General features: G+C 32.9%; 1 protein-coding gene across 6 annotated transcripts in view; it reads left to right on the forward strand.

Annotated features, from left to right (window-relative positions):
* Positions 1-21891, forward strand: part of EPHA7 (EPH receptor A7) — a gene marked incomplete at both ends in the record, with an annotated part of 157281 nt that overhangs the window by 54277 nt on the left and 81113 nt on the right. For all 6 annotated transcript variants that reach the window (XM_084228178.1, XM_084228179.1, XM_084228180.1 and 3 more), the window contains 2 exons: positions 3242-3397; positions 4250-4585. In XM_084228178.1, the coding sequence (XP_084084304.1) occupies positions 3242-3397; positions 4250-4585 (492 nt within the window). The remainder of the gene's footprint in view (positions 1-3241; positions 3398-4249; positions 4586-21891) is intronic.

Raw genomic sequence — 21891 nt, forward strand, 5'->3', positions numbered from 1 at the left:
AGTCGACTTGGTATACCACTGCAGCCCAGTTTATCTCACTGAGTATTTTACTCCAGCTACTTCATGGAGTTATCTCATCTAAAATTTTAATTTTAAGAGCATCTGTTACTTCCTTCCCAAACTTTTTGCCACCCAATTGCTCACTATTATCCTAAAAGTTACAGCTTATGTCTTTGCATATTCTTAGCTGTACTCCACAGCTCTGAAGATTTTATACTTATTTTTAATAACTCTTAAATTAATAGTCTCCTTAGAGGTTAAGTGAAAACGGTCTTATTACAACTTATTATTTTCAGTATTAACTGAACTGAGACAGAATATTACTTCAAAGAAAAAATGTGAAGACTTTTATGACCATATTTTCCTGGCATTACCTCTATTATCACCTATTTAATGATAGCCATACATGCACTCCATAATTTTGCAGGCATCTCTTCAGTGCCAAAATTCATAGTGAAGTTGAGAATACCAATTTAATCTTTCCTATAAGATGTGCTAGGATGTTATTTCATAGTTTTAAAAAATAAAGTAATGGCTTTAAATTAGTAAAAGTGCATAATGGTAGACAATAAGGACCCACAGAGGACTTTTAGGGTTGCTAACACCCTTGAGACCCATTGAATAAGTGCCAAACTTTGGCTCATTCAGCAGACAAGGCTGGTGGGTAGCATATGGTAGAGTATCAGTAGTCCTGTGTTCTAAATCCAGTTTTAACCTAAAGAAACAGAATTATTTGAAGAACTCAGGTTACTTTTGCTTCAAATCTGTTTTCCCATCTGTTAAAGTGGTAACAGAATTTAATGTAATTTGAAAGTTGAGTGATAAGGGTTTTAAGTTTCTCTATATATTCTACAAATCATGCAAGTTGAGCAAGAAATGTACCTCTTAATTTGTGAGAAAAATGGGTATAAGCCTTTAGTTATATTGTAATATAGTTTAGTGGATAATTGTAGTGGATAGTATTGTTGCTCTCTTGTGAACAGAAGTTTCATGTACTTTTTTATTTGCAATGGGAGAATGAGAATTCTGAGGGATTCTGCTTGGCAGTTATTGCCTAATTCTGAAGTCTTGCCTATTAGATGCTAAATTCTGTTGCTATTGTATTCCCCATTTCCTACCTCCCTAACGTCCTCTCTTTGTACAAGGTAATAAATACCACATAATATCATCACATTATGTCAGTATCTCTCTCTCTCTCTCTCTCTCTCTCTCTCTCTCTCTCTCTCTCTCTCTCTCTCTCTCTCTCTCTCCTCTCCCCCTCCCCTGCTCAGTAGTAAAATCTGGCTGCTGGTTGTGAGTAAAACATTGTTGTCTCTGTTTTATGGATATTTATCTGATCAGTGAATTACAGATAATACAAAGAACAAGATACAGTGAATACTTAAAGGAATTTTCATCCTAAGAAATCCATGCTAAATTCTTTATTCTGCCAGTTAACCATTCTTTTATGTGGCAAGATAGTATCTTTAGTAAGATTTTAAAGTGTGTATTATTGTTTTGTTATTTTGTAATCAATCTCATTGTTTTGCTATGCCTTAGATTTGTAGTAGTTGTTACTGAGACTACATAAAGATGCATTAAGCGTCTTTGTCTAAAATGTTTGTGTGTGTTTTCCTCTTATATGAATTGAAGAAGTAAACTATAGGCAGACTGGCTTATGAGGGCGGTAATGATCATGCATTTAGAAAGCGATGGTTGTAATTCTGTTTAAATATTTGTATCACTTATCTTTCTATAACAATATTATGTCTTTAAATTTCTAAGTTATCTAAATTCCTATCTTATTCATTTAAAGCATTCTTATTTTTTGAAGTTCAAAAGATAATTTTGGGTTCTTAATTATATCAGTATTGTGAACTAAATATTCAGTATGTGAATATTTTCTTTCTTGGAATAGGTCAAATTTTTTTTCTAGGAAATATACTTTCTCTATAACAAGGATTGTCCTCTCAAGAATGAAAATATGATTAAATCCCTGAAAAATGCTCACACTGAGAATATTAAATAAACTTGAATATAATAAAGTTATAATTGAATTTATGTTAAATATTCACTAATTCTTTACATATGTTTCTTAATTTCTATTAAATTTGAAAGCCACTAAAAATAAGATAGATAATAAATATGAAGGGTAAATTAAATTTATTTAACATTCAATGTATAATGCCACAATTAATTTAAAAATATTGAAATAATGAAAATTTAATTTGCTAAATTATAACTGTAAAGTTTACAAAATATCCAGTGATGCTGAATGTCTGAGCTAACTTGATTTAATAACAAATAAGATCTATGCAAGTAAAAGCAACTTCACTAGGAGATGATGCACAGTCTCTGCGGCTGATTACTGCTGAGAACAGTTGCTGTGTTAGCATCCCTGGACCCTTAACCTCTCTCCCTCTCTCCCTTAACCTCTCTCAGCAGAGGAGAAGCAGTCATCATCTTTACAACTAATGACTTTCTCCTTAATTCTGTTGGAATAAGTTTCTCCTGTTCACAGAATTCCTTATTTTTAGTAACAAAGCGGTTCATTTAGTGGAAAATAGCTCCCTTTAACTTAAATTGTCTGAAATTGTCACAAACTTGCCAGAACACTGGAGGGGGATGCATTTCTATCATTTTCGACAGATATTTTTACATCATTATTATTACTAATCTCATAATTTAAATTATTTTAGTATTTTTCAACATGAATCAAATTAGCACATAAAAAGTTAGCTTATAGCTATCTTAAATTGAGAGAGAATAACTTTGAAGTATGCTAATGCAGATTAACAAGAAAATTAGTTGTATTGAAGCCAGATTTATCCTGAATTAAATATCCTATGTTTTTCTTTAAATAAATTATGCCTATGTTCAGTTTCAGACTCTAGACTTTGGTCTAGCAACAGACTATAGGAGCAAGTTAGCCATATCATGTAGTTTTTATTGTTTTTATTTTAAAATATACTATTAAAAATGGGTTGCTATACATTGAAACAAAATTTTATCCTAAAGAACTTTTGTTTTGACTATTAAAGCATTTATTTATGTAGTGAATATACACCTGGATTTCCTTGTCTCTGTTTTGAGTTCCATATTTTTCACTGTTGTCAGAAAATTTAACTACCTAGGCCCAAACGATTATGTAGAAATGGTCAAATCACATTTCATTTTTTTTTTTTTTTGCTAAATACTGCTAAAATTTAAAAAGTTCTACTTGTACTAATGCTTCTATTTTCCTTTTCTTTTGTATACTCAGCCTGTGGCCGTGGATTCTACAAATCTTCATCTCAAGATCTTCAGTGCTCTCGTTGTCCAACTCACAGTTTTTCTGACAAAGAAGGCTCCTCAAGATGTGAATGTGAAGATGGGTATTATCGGGCTCCATCTGACCCACCGTATGTTGCATGCACAAGTAAGTTCAGAATAGTAAAGTGAAGGACTTTTAGGTCTCTCCACTGATTTGTCCCATTGTGACATTATTGAGATAGTTATTGAATTTGTGATTATATAATTGATTATTATTAAATACTTTAAATGTTTACACAAACTGATAAGGCTAAATGATGATGTAAAGTAGGTGTGTCTTACATCATCTTCACTGTAACTTTTGTGTCTGCAGAATCATGATGCTCTTAATTATTTTTCACATATGTGTAATAAGAATCATAAAATGAAATATAGATGTTTAATTAGAGTCTTACATGGGTAGAAAATGTGATTTAAAAGTAATGGTTTCCAAATTAAAATTCCATCACTAAATAGAATAAATCTCATAATTTGGTGCTTCTATTAATGAATGTTTGAAAGACCCAATTCCAAAGCCAATCCCAGACATTAGTATAAATCATTCTTGAGCACATTAAGAATGAATAGATGTATTATCTGTTACATGGTTAAAGGAAAACATTTTTTTTTTTAAACAACTGCAAAACTGTTTTTTTAGGTGCATTAACTGTTCTTTTTTAACTGCTTGGAAGAAAAATAGCTAAAAACCATGGCAAAAAGTACAGACAGTTGTTATCCTGTTTTCATTTAGACATATTCAATGGAAAATAAATAAAACTTCTTGCCCAGTGAATTCAAGGAGACTTTTATGCAGCTTCTCTAGTAAAGGTTTATGTAATGTTTATGTGAAAGAAAGTATTTTAATTAGTTTTCTATATGGTAATTTAATCACTAGCTTAATACCCCTTTCCTTCCTTCAATTTTTTGGTTAATTTTTTCTATTTTTGTTTATTTGTTTATTCATTTTTGGCTTCCAAAGGACCTCCATCCGCACCACAAAACCTCATTTTCAACATCAACCAGACCACAGTAAGTTTGGAATGGAGTCCTCCTGCGGACAATGGAGGAAGAAATGATGTGACCTACAGAATATTGTGTAAGCGGTGCAGCTGGGAGCAGGGAGAATGCGTTCCTTGTGGGAGTAACATTGGATACATGCCCCAGCAGACTGGATTAGAGGATAACTATGTCACTGTCATGGACCTACTAGCTCACGCAAATTATACTTTTGAAGTTGAAGCTGTAAATGGAGTTTCCGATTTAAGCCGGTCCCAGAGGCTTTTTGCAGCTGTCAGTATCACCACTGGCCAAGCAGGTATGTTTTTTATGTTTGTCTTAACTAAGTGAATAATGTATGACTGCCCAAGTGAGGCTTTCTTGCTTGAATTTTAGCTTTATACACAGAACTTGATTATTTCAGCTTGTAGATTATTCACACCTTTAACTTTTCTTTGTTATTCCTCCTGTTGCCTGTTAAACCATTACTGGGCTCATTAACATCTTCTCCAGAGAGTTGGCAGGAGAAATAAATGGGGGATAGATTGTAAACCAATTCAGAATATTCTTAGATAAACTACCACGTGGAAAGATCTAGAGGGAGTGTGAAATTACTGGACAAAATGAGATATAGGATATTTCTTGCACACTTACATGTTTGTGTGGTGTGTACTCATGATCCTAATCCATATCACAATTAGGAATAATGAAAGAGTCGACTGCACCATCTCACACATTGTCAACCACTTTTTACCACATAGAATGTGATCTTTGTAATATTAACAGGTTTGCATTAAAATTTACGTGATAGAATCTTAAGTTCGTAAGTAGATTTGTGATAACATTAATGTGCATAATCTTGGAATAAGTACTTGGAAGATCTCATGAGTGTTTCAAAAGAAAAGAATTAAAAGACTGTGGACTTAAAGCTTAACCTAAAAACAGTTAAAGCTTATTTTCTTAACTGGCATTTGAGATGCCTTCCTTGGTCATTCTTTGCAATGGTAAGTATGTTTTGGAAAATACAAATTGGAAAGGAAGTTTCAGACAATGGAGACTTTCTAAACCTTCAGAAAAAACCTTATTACTGAGGATATTTCAGAAATTGGAGGCTTTCTCAAGCTTTAGAAAAATTCTTGCTGCTGGAGGACGATGCTGTGCAGTAGATGGGGCCAAGTGCTTTGTCATCATCATTAATAAAATTGGACCTGCACAGGAGTGTGAGTTGTTTGAGGATCATAATGGACTTATAACAAGGTCTTTTTGATCTTTGGCTAGCTGTCAAAAACTAACCAGTACCCTAAATTCCTGGACATGGACTAATCTATTCTTCCCTTTTATGCCAATTTTAGCAAAATGTTCCATATTTAAATTACACCTACAGAATGAAAACTATGCACATGGCCTCATACTTTCATTTTGAACACATTAGTGGGTTTTATTATACAGTTTCATTTTAATGTTTATTTAAAAGACAATTGCAAATCAGGTCTCCTCTAAAAATAGAAGTCTGGAGTTAAAAAAGCATAGAAAAGCTTAAACCTACAGAAATTCAAAAAAAGAAATAGCTGGTTTAACTGCTACTTGGTTCGACTCATTTTATTTACCCTTACTCTATTAAGTATTCTTTTAAAGTACTTTTGTCATTAGATATTTGTAGCTGAATTGCTTTTTATTAAAAAACAAAGAATTATCATCATAAGAATTATCATAACTTTTCAGTGAGTGGTTTTAAAACATTTTCAATTCATGATTCTAACACTGGAGCTATGTTTGAAAATGTTTCTATCAAGTATAATAAAGTATACTTTTATTTATTTTTGAATACTACCTAAAGATACTGAAATGATAACTTATATAAACAGAGTTTGCCAAATGAGATGCTTTGTGGATATATTTTCTAACTTTTCAAATATATGTTGTTTACTTTTTCAAGTTAATACTACTTGGGCTAAATAGTTCATAGATTTTCCATAAATCCTGAATCAAATATCTCATAACAGTTAGGTAAAATGGCCTTGGGCAATGAATTCTCTTCTGGTTAAGAGAAAGCTAAGTTTGCTTTTTTTTGTACCTGTGTTTGCTTTTTTAGTGAAGGTAATTTAAATGTGCAAAATTAGGTTTTGATGGCTGCACAACTAATGAATTATGTACTTAAAAGCAGTGATATAATTTATGGTTTGTAAATTATGTCAATAAAACTATTAAAATTTTAAAAGAAAAAATATAGTAAAATTAAAAAGCAAACTAGGTTGGCACTTTATATTGAAATATTGACAATTGCCTACTCCTATATCTCAAACGCTAAAAACTCATGAATTTACATTGTTAGCTTTTTCTACTTCCAAAGTGAAATGCATTTAAATAAGGCAGCAAACTATGGTAATTTTTAAAGTTTTAATTGACATTTAACAGTGGAAATTTAGACTGTTAGTAGCTATTGTTCTTTTGGATTTGAATACTCACTCTCCCCTCCACCATCACCAAAATTTTTGTTCTTTCTAAATGGGAGGGATGTGAAGCCTGGTCATGACTATGCATGGAAATCTACAATGATCTTTGAAATTCTTTCTCCATTAGCTGAACAGCATTGCCTCTCACCTAGTTTATGCTGCAGTGACTTCAACAATGAATTAAATCTGGATCTCTGATCAGTTACTCCTGTCATCAGCAATTCAGCTGATGCCTAATATTAAAATGTTTATTAAGGGAATCTCTGTGTATCTGGGCAAGAATGGAGAGTTGTGATAGAAAATAATCAGCCAGTATTTGAAAGGCAGTGTGTGCACTTTGTAGTTTCTTTTCTATTATATTTGCAGCCTGGAGCTCAGGACCTACGCCAGTGCTTGTGTAAGTGAAAACCATCCAAGCGCCCTGGTCCGTTGCTGGGGTAGCAATAGGGTTATTGGTCTTAAAGGACCTGTGCTGCAGCTCCTGCTTTGCCACTTATGAGGTCCATGCTTTTGGGGAGATCACTGCAGCTATGCATGAGTAAAACGGGGATAAAATAATATCTACCATTTTACATTATCCTATTAAATGAAACAATATTGAAGAAAACTTGAAAAATTCTTTGTTGTCATAAAAAATGTTACTGCAGTGAGTAGCAAAATGAATGTTCATTAGTTCTCTTTTTATGGAACTCCCTGAGAACCTGTCAAGGGAAATCACACTAAAATCCTTATCTATTGCTATGGGTGGGGGAAGGAATAATGGGGACAATTATGTATTTTAACACGGGAGGAAGGAGAAATTCATTTTGTTTGGCCTGTATAAAATCTGACTATTACCTAGTCACAAATTGTGTTAATACTGTTGGTTTTTTGTTTTATTTTTTAAAAGAACAGTGACTGCTATGAGATTTTTTTTTAAGATTTATTTATTTATGCAGGAACTGGGGTACAGACCAGAGGTGCGGGAGGGTGAGATAATTCACCAGAGACAGAGCAGGGAGCAGAACAGGCAGAAGGACTGACCACACTGCTGAGGGGAGCAGCGGGCAAGACAGGAGAGGTCTGCCGCACCATGTGGGAATCTCCCTGGCCAGCTGGGAATCTAACATGCGCTGCAGAGGGACAGATTTACAGTGCTGTGCTCAACCTGCTGCGCCACTGAGGAGGCCCGATACTGTTTTTTGTTTTCTTTTTTTAATTTAAAATGAAAAAAATATATAGAGACATAGTATGGAATATTCATATTTAGATAATTATGGTATTTCTTTATTAGGAACATATGACCTGCACAAGCAAATTAAAATGTATTCTTTTGCTTGTTTTGTTAAGAGTGCTATTAACTAATTAAGTGTGAAGTCACATAGATCAAACTATGTGCATTGGAGATACTGATATTATAGAGGGAAAGCATATGCATTTAATTTATGGCATTATGTTCATACTTTCTTACACTTGAAGACTCTTGAAAAATATCATCTTCATAATTACAGAAGTATTCTTAAGAGCTCACTATTTAAAAGACACATTTTTTAATATTTAGCCATCTGACCAAGTATTATGTGAAATGGAGGATGCTGAAGATGGGAAAGTAAAGCATAGTCATTTGTTTTTGAGCAGCCTGTAATGTAGTTTATGTACATTTAGCTTCACAACTAATAGAGGACACTTGAATATAATGCCATGAATGCTGTATTAGAGATAAAACATGGGAACCCTAAGTAAGGAATGATTCACCCGATCCATGGGAAAAAAGGGGATCCTCACAAAAAAGATGACAGTCAATCTGGAACCTCAGAATGGAATATGGTTTTGCCAGAATTAGGGCAGGTAAATCAAACTCTTGCTCCTCACGACGACCTCCTCCATTAAAACACTGTAACTGCCCTCATACACTTTCTGCAGACAAAGTATATGACACAAAAATGATGCAGAAGTATGGGAATTAGTAAAAACAGGTCATCCTAAAATTAATGACCTTGATTCACTGTGGGATCATTTAAACAATTAATTAAATGATTTTTAACTTTGTAAGATAAGACAATACAAAATTATATGTGGTTTTTCCTCCCAAAGAGACTTAAGAGACTTAACAATTAGTTTATGAGTGATTATGCTAGGTTTATATGTCCCCACCATCGAATGCAGTTCTTTCTGTATACTAAATGTACAATGAATGTTGTACAATTAATTCCAACGAGGAAACTCGTCATACATGAGAAAAGTTGAATGATTATACAAGATTGAAAACATTGAGATATTAATGGAAAAAGCATAAGACTTGAAACTAGGATGCCATAATTAGTTAAATTTAGACAAGTTATTTCTCCTCTTTGAACTTGAATTTTCTCCAGAAATGGTATCATCTTACCTCATGATACAAAATTGTGCTTTTAGTTTAATGAAAGTAACATTTATTAGAATTTTTAAAGGTGTGCTATAGTACTACAACAATTATAATAGTAAGAGGTCATAATAAATATTGGTAGTTATTGAACACTAGAACACTTACTATGTTCTTGATGCTTTTTTAAGATATATGTTAAAATATGTTAAATAATGTTAAAATATATTTTAAAATATATGTAAAATATATGTTAAAAGAGAGACCAAATTCAGTTTACTTCCTTGGACTTGGTCTAGGCCTCCTAATTAGCATAGAAGTTTGGGATAGAAAACCTCTTAGAACTTATCTGGACAAAGTCATATGGTACAAACTATGCCATTGTGTAGTACACTGTTGATAGAAAAATTGTTACAATAACTGAGTTATTAGCTGAGTAATGTGTGTACAGACACTATACGTTTTAATGGGATTGATCATTTTTACAGTGTTCTAGAAAGCACTGGAAAAGAATTACAGAGAAAACAGTAACCTCTTGAAAGGGTATAGTTTCGAAAATCAGACTCCCTGGGAGACAGATACTTAAATGGAGATTAATGAACAGTTGTTTTAAGTGTGTGCTTGGGATCAGCACCTGGGGAAAAGAAGGAAGGGGAGCAGGACTGAGCAGAGAGAAAGCTGAGCTATGAGGTGGTCTGATTGAAATCCACAGCCATGGGGATCTTTCTGTCTTCAGGGACCATCAGATAATCCAGAGTTGAAGAGAGAGTGTTGGGCTTACACCTCTCTGTTGTCCAGACATTAATTGCAGGCATCCCTAGGGAGGTACAAGGCATCATTTTGCAGACAAGCAAATTTTAAAGTGGGCTGGAACTGAGTTCATCTCCCCAGCAGCTATCTCAGCAGCTGGGTGGATAAGTTCTTCAGTGCTTGACCCATTAAGTGTGGGAAGTCAATCACAGCATCCTTTATAGAGTTAATTGTTGCAAAACAATAAGAGGGGCAAAGTTCAGAGAGTCTTTAGAGAATGATATAGACTAAAGAATAAAGATTTGTTGGAGGGACAAAGGTGAAATTTTAATTTTAGGAAAAACAACCTTTCTGGTAGTTTGGGGGTAGGGGCTGGATCTTTTTCAACAAATAACATAACTGACCCTAGTTTAAGTTTTGAATTTTTAAGTTTATGTATCCTTCACAGATCATTTGATGTTTTAAGTATTTAAAAAATATGTTTCTCCTGCTTAGCCTTGATTGCTAAGGTTAAAAAGGGTGAAGAAGACATTTTCTGAAAATATAAGAAAGTCTCAACAAATCTGCCATCAATTCCCTTTAAAGAAACCTAATAGTTTCTCTCAAAAAGTATTATTTTCTTTTCCTTCACCATCAATTGTACTATATAGATGGATGAATGGTTTAAATGCACTGATATACACATTATATCACTGAATTTGAAGTAATTTGTGAAGTTGGTATGACAAATATTCATACCATTTATGGGTAAAAGTTGAGCCTTGAGAGTTTATGATTTTATAAAGGTCACACAGTAAATTATATAGCAGTCACCCATGTGCAAGCAAGCACATTGCTTACCTCACAATTATTAAGTGTTATGTAATTTTATCATGGTCTGCTATCTTAAAAAATTATCTCTACAATTCTTTACAGGGGAGTTTGCAGATAAATAGTGGTAACTTACTGTTCAATGAAAAGGGGACATAAGAAGAAGTGTTACTTCCTGAGGCTATTAATAACAAATATAATATCTGGGAGAGAGCATTGTTTTTTTTAGTATTTGCCTTCTGGATATGATTTTGTTGCCCTTCTTCAAGAAACTTTAAAAATACCCCTGGCATATCTTAATTTGACTAATTTCCCTTATGTTTTCAAATGTTCAGATCTAATTTCTCAGTCAAAATTAAAATTTGCTCCAGTATTTTCTTTGCTTAGATTTGTAATGTTTACATAATGTTCCTAATGAAATATAATCACAGTTATATAACATCATATATAAGCAAAAAATTATACAGAAAAGACAGTACCAAAAATCATTTCCTATATTTGTTAAAAATATCACCCCTCACATTTACTAACGTGACTTAACTGTGACTATTTTACTCATAAATTAGCTCAGATAATCTCTTTTCAGTGATTTAAAATGGTAGATGATCTAATTATATGTCCTTTAAGTAAAATAAATTAATTCCTTTTATGTTTTCATATTTTGATAATTTCTTAGGAACTTGAGCCTGATTCTCTTATTTGAGCATATACTGATCATATTGAGTAATATTTAAAGCAGCAATCTCCATAAGATGATACATGATATAAATGCATAAAAGAAGATAAAACCAGCAGCAAAAATATTTTGTAGAAATGGTGTTAATGTGTTAAAACATACATACATACATACGTGCATACAATTACGAGATCTACAGCAGAAAAATCCACTGAATGAGATTCCTTTAATAGTAAATAGTGAAAAATATACATTCTATTATGTTTCTATTTTATAAATCTGATGTATCTGAAAGGGAGAGCAAGATTCAGTCATGCTAATTCATACCATACAGCATGACATTTTAGAAATTTGTATGCTTCTTCTCAAGTAGGAGTTTTAGATTGTGTTAGTAAAATTTAATTTTTAAATGTTTAAAGACAGTATACTTACAATTTTTCTTTAGTGGATCTTAGTAATTAAAACATATTTATAAAAATGAAATTTTTTTGGATACTTCTAAATACATTTGCATTTTTATTTACAGGTTCTTTGTAGTAAAGACATACCTATAAAGAAAGATTTCCTTGTATACTACTACTTTAATAAAATGTTTATTATCGGAAGAAACACTGTGTTGACGTTAATATTGACAAGTAGAACTTATTGAGGGCTTACTATGTGCTGATCATTTTGCATGGAAAGACCTACCTTATCTCATAGAGGAAATTTAGGAGAAAATTACATCTTTTGTGATATGAACTTGAACCAGTATCTCATGAATTTTTTATAACATTCTCCACATATTATCTGTGAAATATTTGTATTTCCTGCTTAATTTACCATTGTAAGAAAGGCAGTGGTAATTTTGGTTTTATTCTCTAGCCCCTGTAATGTTTTAGACTATTCACGCTTATTAAATCTGTTGATTGAGTATACAAATTATTTGTATGTTGTAATGTGAAAAGAGAATCTCTATGGTTCTAAGATTATCAAGATTAATGTATATTGAACAAATTTATTTTAAATTCAATGTAATTTTATTAAAATTTTGAAATGAATACATAAATTTTCAAGTACAAATATTTTTTAGCTTGAGTCTATATAGATTTATTAAAAATCTTAGTGAGTTTTTACTTATAACTTGGTATTTAAAAAGATATTTAGAGCAAAATATTAAAGTAATCTCATTAAAATGCAGATTCCCTTTACTTTTGGAAACATTTATAATTCTTCATATTTTGAAAACCTGTTGAAGATAGAATCAATTTCTATCTTTTTATATGACATTGAATATTCTAGCAGCATGAACAGAGACTAAAATTTGAGATCTTTTTCATTAGTGCTTAAGAGAATAAGCATGACACCTGTTTTTCATGTATCATTTTTTTAAAGATTTATTTATTTATGCATATAAGAACTGGGATACAGGCCTGAGGTGTGGGGGTTGAGAGGATTCACCAGAGACAGAGTGGGGAACACAATGGGCAGATTGACTGCAATACGCTGCTGAGGAGAGCAGCGGCAAGACAGGAGAGGTCTGCTGCGCCATGTGGGTAGCTCCCTGGCTAGCCCAGGATTGAACTCATGTTGGAGAGGCTGTGGATAGCTTCATAGTGCTGTGTCTTAACCCCTTGTGCCACCAGGGAGGCCCTCATATATTATTTTAATATGTGTGCTTTTGTAGTTTTGTGACTGCTTAAATAAAACACATTCTATGATTTTTCTCAAAGAAAATATGAGGAAGTACTGCTAAGTAGCCTACACTTTCTTGTTCATGCCTCTTCCGTGACCTCCATCCCAGTATGTTTGTGTTGTCAATTCCATTCTTTTCTGATTATTTGTAATAAATTGAGCTTATGTTGTCTTTAGGGCAACAAATTTTTCAATGTAAGGACTTTGTAGACATTGGAAAGAAAGCTCTAGTATAACGTGTGTTAAGTAGCTTTCCTATGTTCAATTTAATGCATCTTAGTCTTTTCCTAAATTTTTTTATCTCAGAATTGCTTTTTTGTGGATAATATATTTAAATATCCAGGAAGAATGTGTTAACTCGTACAATAACGGAGCTATAATATTGCTGTGAACTGAATTGTCTCCCTCCACACCCAGATTCATATACTGAAGCTTTAACCCTCAAATCGGACAGTTTTTGATGATAGAGGCTATAAGGAGGTAATTAAGTTAAATGAGGTCATAGGTTTATAAAATTAGAGTCCACATAAGAGACAGCAGAGAACTGGCTCTCTTTCTGTGTGCTGAACTGTGGGAAGGCCATGTAATTACACAACAGAAAAAAACCAGCAGTCATCTGTAAGCCATGAAGAGAGTCCTATCAGAATGTGATCACTACCAGGTCTTGATCTAGTACTTCCAGCCTTGATAAATGAGAAAATAATTTTTTTTCAGGCAAGCACTGATTGATAGATATTTTAATTGACATAGCATTGGATTATAATACTGCATGTGAAATTTCTGTTTTGAAGATAGTGAACCTGTGGTATTTTTGTATAATATCTAGAGCATACTAATATACTAGCCTTCTTTTAGATAATTTATTTACATTCTATATATTTTTTATAAATTTTATTTCTTTAATTTTTTAAATTTTATTGACTTATTTTTTATTTATTCAATAGCTGGGGTACAGGCCAGAGGGGTAGAAGGATGAGAGGATTCACCAGAGACAGAGCAGAGGCAGAAAAGGCAGACAGACTGAAAGCACTGCTGAGGGGAGCAGCAGGAGAGACAGGAGAGGTCTGCTGTGCCATGTGGGAATCTCCCTGGCTGGCTGGGAATCGAACCAGTGCTGCAGAGGCTGCAGACAGCTTCACAGCGCTGTGCTCAACCCGCTGCGCCACCGGGGAGGCCCCCATCCTATCTATATTTTTTGAAGGAAAGTTTTACTTTCATATGTATGAGGAAAGGTAAGGCATACACACTTGTGGATGGGATAGGCAGTGGGAGTGTAGAGACTTTCTGCATTTCTGTGCTTTGTTCTCCATAAAAATGTACTAAGCTTACTTAGCATAATGCAATAGTAAATGCCAAAATGATCTATAATAATATTTTGCTTTTGATATCTGAACAGTTTTTAAACATAACTAATTCATTATTTTATAATTTATTGAATATGCTCCATTGAGGTAGGAGAACATTTAGTGAAATAATATAGAAATTTTCAAACTTGAATAACTTTGTCTTATTCTTAGCAATGTTAAATTAGTAGTTTTTACATGATTAAGAAGTGAATGTTCAAGATTTTCTTGTGAAAAACATTTTATGGCTATATTTTGGAAATTTACATTAGTACATTAAATTTAAACTTCCTCTAATTATACTCTTCAAAAATATGACTCCACATTAAGATCATCATCATGGAATAGTCTATATTGATGGAATTATGTAAAGTAATTCTTATTAAATGTGCTGCCCATAGTAGGAGATCCTTTATTTTACTAGTCTCAGTGTATCAAGTGGATAGTATAACAAATTGAAGATCTATCCTGTATCAAATTACTTTTAAGGAAATAGCCAGTTTACTTTTAAAATCAAGGCATTCAGTTGAGGTATATAAAATCTGTTTTAACTGAAATGTGGCTAATCAGTCTACCTACTATTTATGTTTGGAGAAAAAATTATAAAACTCAAGTAAACAATAAGGACTTAAGAAAAATATGTAACTATTTTTTCTGGTTAAAAGCCTGGGTCAATGTGGATTAAATTCAGTCACTTTCTCTGGAACTATTACATAATTATAAATAATTAAAGAGCAAAATATATGTAATGTAATAACATTCAATTTACTCTGCTATGAATATAAACTAACATGATCATAAAAGATTTTCAGTATCAATTGTATGCAGAAGACATTTTTGGTTAATCACTATTCAACTGAAACTTGTTACCTGATTTAAAGATTTTGATCTGTGAATTGTCTGTTTAGTTTTTATAGAGCAAACAGTCATAACTGTTTCCCCTAAGTGTTAGGTATTAAAGGAATAGCATTTTGAAGACATGCATAATTTCAGGGAAAAAAATCATGTAAGAATGAGAAATCTATAAGCTTTATTTTAGAGAATGAAAACTCACAGAATGGTAATTTCATATATTGTTCATATAAACAAGTTCACATAATATTATTAGTGGTGGTGGTGATGATAATGATGCTGATGATGCTGATGGTGATGTGATGATAATGCTAAAAACTCGAGCCCACAAATTTGAAATACATATTTATGTTCCCTTCAGTCTTATTTCTTCAACACTGCAACACTCAGCCATATACTTCATTTCAATCCCTGGATGAACTAAGCAATATGGTTTTGAGAATGATAGGAGATAGTCTTTAAATTGACAAGCATTTAGTTGTTCTGTTTTCAGTACTAGTGTTAAGAGAGAGTAAATGTTGATTATTTTATTCCTTGCTTCATTGGTGATGAATTGAAGCAAATTTGATTCAGACAAGCAATCTGGTGGAATGATGCAGAGCCATCCACAAAAACATCTGTACTAATCAACCAATGCAGTAAATTAGAACTACAAGGAAAAGACATTGATCCAAGAGGATCATTAACAGTTTTAACCAACTGATATAAGTAATGGGGTAAAGGAGAGAACACTATCAAGATCTTGCTTTTCAGATCAGTCGATTACTACTGCAAAAGCCCAATTGCAACTTGTTTCAATTCCAACTGTTTTATGACTTTGATTCCCTTTATACAGTTGTAAACAAGAAACAAGGATCAATTAAAAGTAAAAACTCAGGAAAAATTTATCCAAATTTCCTTCACTCCACGTACAAAGAAATTGATCATAAAAAGAGAGATAATTGCTGCAACCCAACAAAATTAATCAGGGAGTAGGCAGAGTGGATGATGTATGTTCTGTGATGAAGTACATGGCAGAGATGTACATACAGATCTGTAGATGCTTGCCTTGTTTAAGACACAAGGACTAAAGAAGGATGTCTGCAAAAAGCAATTAGCATAGCTTTAGTGCATACAGTTCTTAATTATCCATAGCATGTTGATATCAGATAATTAGTGTCCCAGTTTTTAATAATATTTGATCATTAACTTCAGCATATGGAAAGATGCAGAACATGGCACATAGCTTTCATAATGTAAGTCACATATGATAATAGATGCAAATATGCTGGTTGAGCATTTCACTACTATATAGTATATTCAAATGTTACTTACACTCTTAAACACAACTCCCTTACTCCTATTACGTGAGTCTGTATCACATGTGATCTGATTTTTTATGTAACTTAGGAGTATAGACACGCATCTAGAAAGTTAGAACTACAGGTATCTTTTAATGGCAGACATTTTCTGAACACATATACATTCCTAAAAGAAAATTAGAATGGTGGTGGAGCTTAAATATTAAATAGGAATCATAAATCTTGACATGGTGAATTAATGAATGGTTTTACTTGGAAAGAGGAGGTAGAGCTCAAATTTAAAAGTTTGAGTCAGAAGTTTTATAAGCACCAACAGATTGAAGCTGGCAGACTATCAAAATTACACTACAAAGACCAAAAAGGAGCACCCAGTCAGTTGGATAAGAGAACTGTCACATTAACCAAAGGAAGGGAAATTTCCCAAGTCAGTTGATCATAGAATTAAATGTCACAGAAGGTCAATAGAATGAAGATAGAAGAAAGTCCATTGGATTTCACAATTTCGAGCCCTGAGAAACAATTTTGATAGACAACTTGGGGTAGAAAATGTCATAATCATTTTCTTCATGGTTGAAAACTGCTAACGCTATGGCATATGTGGTGTGCATGCTCAGTGTTGGCTGAACTGAATTGTAATAGATTACTTTTTATGCTGATTTCATACAACATTTATCAGACTGGTAAAGACTCTAAGACAGAGAGTGAGTCTGAAATTTGTTTGAAAAAAAAAAACTACTGCCTTTGTTCTTGTCTAATATATTATCATAACCTTGTATTCTCCTTGTTTTGACATCTCATCCTATTTTCACATATCCCTGACATCACTAAGAATCCAAATTTAGCCTCACATAAATTTCATTGTTGAGAACTTGGTAATCTCAGAAATAGAGGTCATAAAATAAAAGATGTTAACAATATCTCCTCTAATATATTTAGTATCACTCTTAATGTAAAATATTACTATAAAATCAAATGACAGGTTTTACACCCTCATAAAAATAAGACTTCAACTATATAGTTATTGTAGGGTAAAGAAAAAATGTCAGGTTTTTCTGCCCTCCCGCCATCAGGATAGATGATGGATCCTTGCGGTCCTGAATGCATGTCTGATGGCAGGCACCTGGACTAGGGTGTGGGCATAGGTAGATGGGATTCACCTGGGCTGAGACTGGGCTTTTAAGGGTGGTGTCACAGAGACACCAGTAGAAGCCAAGAAGGAACAGAACCCGAAAGAGAAGCCGAGAAAGAAGCAGCAGAAGCTGAGAGAGTCAAGAGAAGCAGAGGCCGAGAGAAGGCCGGAGAGCCCAGAGTGAAGACTTGCTGGGGGCTGGGAGGCCTGCCAGCCTACCGGCCCCCCAGTACCCCTGCCTGCTATGTACCTGGTAATCCCAATAAAAGACCTGCGAAAACCACTGAGGGCTCCAGAACTCCTCCTTTACCCCGTCTGCTGGATCATAGAAAACCTGCACTGTGGCCATTCCTGACTCTACAGTTATATATACATAAATATATATCTATGTAGTTTGAAATCTTTAGTCTTATTCTTTTCACTGTTAATAACAAGTCTTTATCTTTTATTTTTCATCAAATTTCCTTTATTTTTAAAAACTACATAAACAAAGAGCAGAAAAAAGTGATGCTATTTCCACCAACCTTGGATATTTATATGATGTGTAAGTCATTTCAGGTACACCTGCTGCATTAAATACTGGTGCTGTGTTTGAAAAGATACTAACTGCTCTCCTTTACACAACTGTCTGACACTTTGATGTTTCATTATTTTCTTCAATCCAGGGATGAAATGGATGAATGGATCTTAATTACAGTGTCCCAGTGACTCCTTTTTCAGACAGATTTTCTGGACAAGCATCAGCTAATCTGACAAATCATGAACAGTTTACTTTATAGTTTGCCTGGGATTAAGTTACTAACTGAAACCTATAGGGAATATAAAGAGCAGTATCCCTGATAAAATGTGTTGGGTGTTTGCCATTCCTGTTTTCAATTTTAATCAGTAACCGTTAAGAATGGAGAACTATAAACAGATAATTATCTGACAGATGTGTTTTTTATACATCTAGCTATAGCACTTCAAACACAAACAGTTCTGTGTATCAGATTTACACATCTAAAATAATGTGGAAAATATTTTTAAATGTATAGTTATTTGAAAGTTTGTAATAGTAAATCAGTATTTACATTATTCTTTGAAGAGTTCCATAGAACAAAAAAATTCAGTGTTTATGCTCAGATTATTTTCTGACCATAATTGTCTTCTTTGAGAATTCCATATACTATGCAAGATGATTTGGTTTTCCTGTTTAACTCTGTTCTGGCAGACAGGAAAACTGTTAGGCATTTTCTTTATACAAATTAGTTAAAGCAAGATGTCTTCATTAGTTAGAGCAAGCAAATGAGTAACATGTAAAGCCATATTTTCCAGTAACAGCCATTTAATTGGACATTTTGTTTCATCTTTCTGTTCTTAGGTGTATAATAAACATACCTAAGAGGACTAACAGAGAAATTAGATTTAATATCCCTTTGGGTAACTGAAATTACTTTGCATTGTTATAAAACACTTTTTTTATTGTTCTTAGACTGTAAATAAATGTATTGACAGTAAAGAATTAACAGCACATTCAGGAAGACTTTATTTAATAATGATGATATAAAATACTTTTTATGCCATTCGATTTATCTAATTTATAACTCTGATTACCCCGGCATGCCTTTCATCTGTAAGAATTGCGCCCTGGGGACTAGTCAACTTATTAATTCATCACTTGTTCTTTTATGGTTGCAATCCCCATTATAGTATGAACATAGAGTGATATTCTCTTCTGCAGTCAAATGCTCTTCCCCTGAGCTATACCCCCGTGATATTCTCTTCTGAAAGCTGCCAGCCAACTGGTTCCAGTCTAGCTGACCTTTTGTTTGTAACTATGATCCTAATGGTTTTTCTATTGGCTTCTGTTTCTAATAGGTTCCATTACAATCTACCTTTTTGTCTTATGGTATCATGATGAGGCTAGGACAGCAAGAGTGAATTCCACACCTGCAATTACAGAGTTTTTTAAAGAGGAAAGACCTGCTTCGAGTTAACCCGTAGGCTTTTTAAAATGCCTTTTGATTTATCTGTCACCTGATCCATCAGCAATGAATAATTTTCATGGAAGGTGCACTTTAATTACATTCCCATTTGACTTGCATTATCAAGTCCTATCTAGGTAATTAATCTCACCAAGTATCCAATTTCGGCCTTTATTGCTGGCAGGCAGGCCTCCTGAATTATGTGTGCTTGAATAGGTCTTGGGTCTTTTTAACCAGGCAGACCCTGGAAGGGATCTAGTGCCTTCCAAGCCCTGGTAGTGTGTCTTAGAAGTTTTTTTCTTGGAATTTTGATTAAATTATATTTGACATCACAAGTACACTTCCATATTCAATGAAGTTTATAGATTATTATAATCATGAACCTTTCATTTCTAGATGTAGTTAATCTGCATGTCATTTTGTGTGTGGAGGATATCTGCTAAATTCTTAAATGTGGCTAACATCTTTATCAATCTGCTGATACAAATTTGCCACATTCATCAACTAAACTTAAGTATGTTCCTTTAGTTCAGGATTTAAGTTTGTGAATTTAGGTGAATATTTGATTAAAAGATGGTTAGATCAAAATTAAAGTCACACTTATTCTGCTTTATGTGTATCATATACTCTGTTTTCTACAATTTTCTTTTTTCTGAATTAACAGATATTAGGTTTCCCTATCTTTTGATTTTGATGACTGTCCTTCTTAATTACCTGCATTGTATAATGCCAAAGTTCAATGTTACTTAGTGACACACTAAACATTAAATAATTCTGAAATATATAATTTGCCCTTCTTGTTACAGTCTTGTTTTATAACCTAATGAAAAGACCGCATTAGTGCCTTATGATTTTCTAATTTGAAATTATGTTTAGAGGATATATAGTGTTTTCCTTCTCTATGCAGGCCATGTTGAAAAACACTAATGACACCTTAAAAAGCAAATTAAAATATAATGTAAATAGGTTGACGTTCTGTTTGAGAGTAATGTAAATATCTGGCAGTATTTTAAGTCATAGTTTGCCTGATTAGCAGAAGAAAAGACAGTCTAAACTTTAGCAAATTAATAAGTTTATAATGTTTACAGAATGTGATATTTTGAAGTATTTGCCGTGATGTTACTGGGAAAAAGGTTAAGTACATTTCCAGCTTCTACTATCACCCCTATAGAGATAACTTGATAAATCTCTGCATCTAGTCTTGTCCTCTATCACAAATCACAAACTGATGTCCTTAGTTGCCATAAGTTGCTACCGAATTTTTAAGTAGTTCCCTGTCAACCCAAACTCTATACAGCTTATAAATAACTTTGTTTTTTAATCTTAATATGACCCTTTAATTTGGACCTTTTTTCTGTGAAGATAGGTGAACACATTTTAATGTAATCTATATTAATTATGGATATCTAAAATTTTTTATATCACTTTGTAAAAATCACATAGTGTTTCTTTAGCCATGTATCAGTTTCTCTTTTAATTTAGAAATGAATCTTTTTCCCTCAGTGGTTCAATTGCAAGAATATACAGAAATATTTTATCATCCATAATATTTCTAAAATGAAAATGTAGAATTCTTCAGTAACATGCGTGCACACACACAGGCAAACTGAAACATGTATCATGTTGTATGAACATGAATTCATATTTTGCCTTGTTAAGAATCACTTCCTTTTTGAATATACTGTTGATATATGCTGTCCCTACTGATTCAGTATTCTTTAAAAATGTTAGATATATTTGCTGTTTAATAGTAATAGAGAAACAAAGGGTCTATGGCTTTTTAACATCTGTTAAGGATCACTTCCTTTTGAATATACTGTTGCTATATGCTGTCCCTACTAATTTAGTATTCCGTTAAAAATGTTAAATATATTTGCTGTTTAATAGTAATAGAGAAACAAAGGATCTGTGGCTTTTTAACATCTGTCTCTTGGCACTTCTGAATCATCAGAGGTTGTATTTTTCAGTATTGTTTCTTCTTGTAGCATGACTTTGAATTGTTAATACAATAAACAGAATTAATTAAATGTTTGCAAATAAAGCATTTGAGGCTTAAAATAGGTATTATTTGTGTAATATAATGTGGGATCTAATTTAAATTTTAATAATTGTTTATTAAGCAGAAACATTCCATTTGAGTTGTTTGATTTTCTTCTGTATAGTCTTAGATGTAAATATTTTTCAAGATATTGACTTGCCAAAATATATGCATCACTTAGTCTGTTTATGTAACCAGTAGACATATCGAGCTGAACAGATTATTTACTTATATAAAAATAAAATCAGCTTCTATGTATTAGCACATGTAGAGAAAGATAGGCCCTTTTTTATT

The sequence above is a fragment of the Talpa europaea genome, assembly GCF_964194135.1.
Source record: "Talpa europaea genome assembly, chromosome: 2".
In the NCBI taxonomy this organism is placed as follows: domain Eukaryota; kingdom Metazoa; phylum Chordata; class Mammalia; order Eulipotyphla; family Talpidae; genus Talpa; species Talpa europaea.